We start from the raw sequence: 2987 nt of genomic DNA, 5'->3' as shown, positions 1-2987 counted from the left end.
AGCAGCAAAATATAGGTGATATTTTAGATAAAAAAAATCGATTCATTTTAGTTTCCCCTTTCTTGATTTGCAGTATTATTTGGAATACAATTTTTTAGTCCCCCCCCCCCACCCTTAATTTTGTATTCTTTGAATTTCTTACGCTCAACCTTTATTTTTGTCTATGAAACAGGCTTTTTGGAATCACAGATTTTGAAGAGCTGTCTGCTGCATAGCCAAATTTGTTTCCTGTTCATATCATGGATCAGCAACCTAAAAATGATGCTGATTTTCTTGAACCTTCAGTACTCTTAGATGAGACACATTACCAGGAAGGCTACAAAAATGGTTATCATGATGGCCTGTCATCCGGAAAGGAAGAGGGACGGCAGGTTGGTTTAAAGATGGGTTTCCAGGTCGGTGAAGAACTGGGTTTTTATCAGGGCTGTCTGGATGTGTGGACGTCAGCAACTCGCATTGATCAAGATGCGTTCTCAGCTCGGGTCAGGAAGAACATTGAACAACTAGCTGCACTCGTAAGAAGCTATCCGCTGTCCGATCCAGAGAATGAACAAGTTCAAGATATGATGGAGAAGATCAGGCTGAAATTCCGGGTTATCACTGCAAGTTTAGGGGCGAAATTGGAGTATGAAGGTCGGCCGGCACCATCGAAGCAGGACGTTGAGGATCTGTGAGCATGATGGATATTACATTTTGTTCCCTTTATCTTTGCTTTCTTGAGTTCTCCGAATCCTGTCTTAAATTCATTGATATCATGAATAACTACCGTGAGACGAGCATGAATCAATTATACAACTTTAACCATGCCTTCAATTATGTCTTTCCTCCTCTCTCATATGTTGTTCATGATTAGTCTTTATGACTTGGTTAAAGATCCACTAAGTAGTTGATTACTTGTGGAATAATTTCCCTTTCACAGCTCGAAAGCATTATAAGAAGTACCGATTGTGTTCCTTGCCATTTTATTTGAAGAAAGTACATTTGCATTATTCTAGAGTACCATTTTTATCAGTCTTTAGCCCCTGATCAAAATGAAAAAAAAAATGTTTTGCACAGAGCAGCACGTAATAAAGTACAATCGGAACAGAACAAGCAATCCACAGAGGGAAAATGTATTTCCATTGTTCTGAATGGTCACTGCCTGGCCGTAAGTCAATGGCCATTGTTACAACTGTGCAATAAAAAGATGCTGCCCCTTTTGTTGAGATCCAACTCGCCACTGCTGTTGATTCATCTTTTGCCTTTGCCAGTACACGAGGGTTCGTTCGGATCACAGAGTTCATGAGATCGAACACGTTCCCCTTGAAAGCAGCGGCATGTGGTCAGAATTTCTTGGCGCCCTCTAATCTACAAACGAAGGGTTCCTGCGTTCTTTCATGTGTTCCGTGACTTCATCGATCTGTGTGCATTGCCTGCACACGTCCGTCCACGGCTCATCCGCAAAGACTGCATCGTGCATGCAACCTTCTATTGTACTTCTACTTGCCAACCCGGCCTTAACCTCTTCGCCGGCAGCAAACACCACTGCCTCGGGCGCAGGCCGGCAGCCGATCTCTCGGGCACGGCGGCGCCTCTGGCATCTCCTGCGCATGATAGCGTCGAGGACCACCTCCTCTCTATCTCCTCCATTCCTCCAATGCCGTGATCACAAACCGGGTCGACCATGGCCCATGGGGAAGAGCAACCCGTGCCCACTGTTGGCCCACTTACCCGTTCGGACCTCGGAGCAGCAGCCGCCCATCACCCCGGATGCGTCCCACGGACCGACGCCCACCGTGGCCGAGCCTTATCCAAACCCGGCCAATTCAAAATATGGCACAAATATGCCATGTCACCCATTGTGCGACACCTTGACATGATAGGCCAGTGTGATGACCCGCTAACATAGTGTAGAAGGTGTCACCTATACAACGGATGACACCTTGTTGTTGCCTAGTCAGAGGGTGACACTTTAATATCGCTTGTTGGATGGGTGACGTCTTGTTGTCGCTTAACCAACGGGCGACATCTTGTTAAAAACTGCTTTAGGGTTTTGACCCTTTGTCATTTAGGTTTGTGGCAGAATAAGCGTCGTTCGTGCGTCGTCATTCGTTGTTGTTGAAGTATTTTAAAATCTATTGTCATTTAATGTTTTTGAGATATTTTTTATACATGGAATTATCGAACAATGAAGGTTGGACACGATGATTTTAATCAGAGCTGCAACATACACGGTGGCATGTATGGTGCAAGATCATTCTAACCTATAAATGTACCATCTATAAATCTAACATAACTTCACGAATGTAAACAACATAATTACAACATCAACTCTACTAAGTGGAACGTGGTTACTTTCCCTTTCTCGTAGCTTCTAATCCTGCCTCACGCACCTTACATGCTCTGTCATGCTTCCTCTCCCTCTCCGCCTCATTGGCCTCCATCTCATGCGGTTATACTCATTCCTCATCTTCTGCTGCTCCTCCTAAATATGTTTGCGTGTAGCCTCCCTCCTCTCGTCAGCTTCCATTTCATGGAATCGTCCCCAAACGGCTTAGTGTTGAGTGTGTAGGAGAAACAGATCTGTTTGCGACTGCTCGGTATCGAACCACTGTGCGAAGTCACATAGTGGTGGCGGAGACTGCAACAGAGACAAAAATGTTCAGTGGTAAATCTCAGTTGTATTTGGAGTAGTTTGACGAGAAGTGTCTACCTAGCGGCGGTAGCCAACATGGATGTTGTCCTAGGGTGGATCGTACTCGTAGTTTGGGCATATGAAGAACTTCCTTCTGTAGGTATCGGAGAATTCAGAGGACTTCATCACCCTAAAAAGGTTTTCACACCAGCATATGGGCACTTCAACCCTAGTAGACGTAGTATCCAATAAGTATTTCTTGGGGAGAGGATCTAACGCCATTGTAGTAGGAGTTGTGGAGGTTGAGGCAAATGGTTTTGTTTTAGATGTGGCCAGGGGATTCTCTATTTATATTTGAGTTTTGTGATGGGTC

The 2987-nt window shown here is 44.7% G+C and overlaps 1 protein-coding gene across 1 annotated transcript; it reads left to right on the top strand.

Moving 5' to 3' along the window:
- The first annotated feature begins 239 nt into the window (after positions 1–239).
- On the top strand, positions 240–674 carry LOC133892107 (uncharacterized). Its single transcript, XM_062332845.1, has one exon. It carries the CDS (start codon positions 240–242, stop codon positions 672–674), a length of 435 nt encoding a protein of 144 aa, XP_062188829.1.
- The last annotated feature ends 2313 nt before the right edge of the window (positions 675–2987 follow it).

Source organism: Phragmites australis, chromosome 15, assembly GCF_958298935.1.
Source record: "Phragmites australis chromosome 15, lpPhrAust1.1, whole genome shotgun sequence".
Lineage (NCBI taxonomy): Eukaryota > Viridiplantae > Streptophyta > Magnoliopsida > Poales > Poaceae > Phragmites > Phragmites australis.
This window is presented reverse-complemented; position numbering and strand designations above follow the sequence as displayed.

What these genes read in the sequence shown, in the direction of transcription:
- LOC133892107 (XM_062332845.1), top strand. Translation starts at nt 240, where the DNA reads ATGGATCAGCAACCTAAAAATGATGCTGATTTTCTTGAACCTTCAGTA.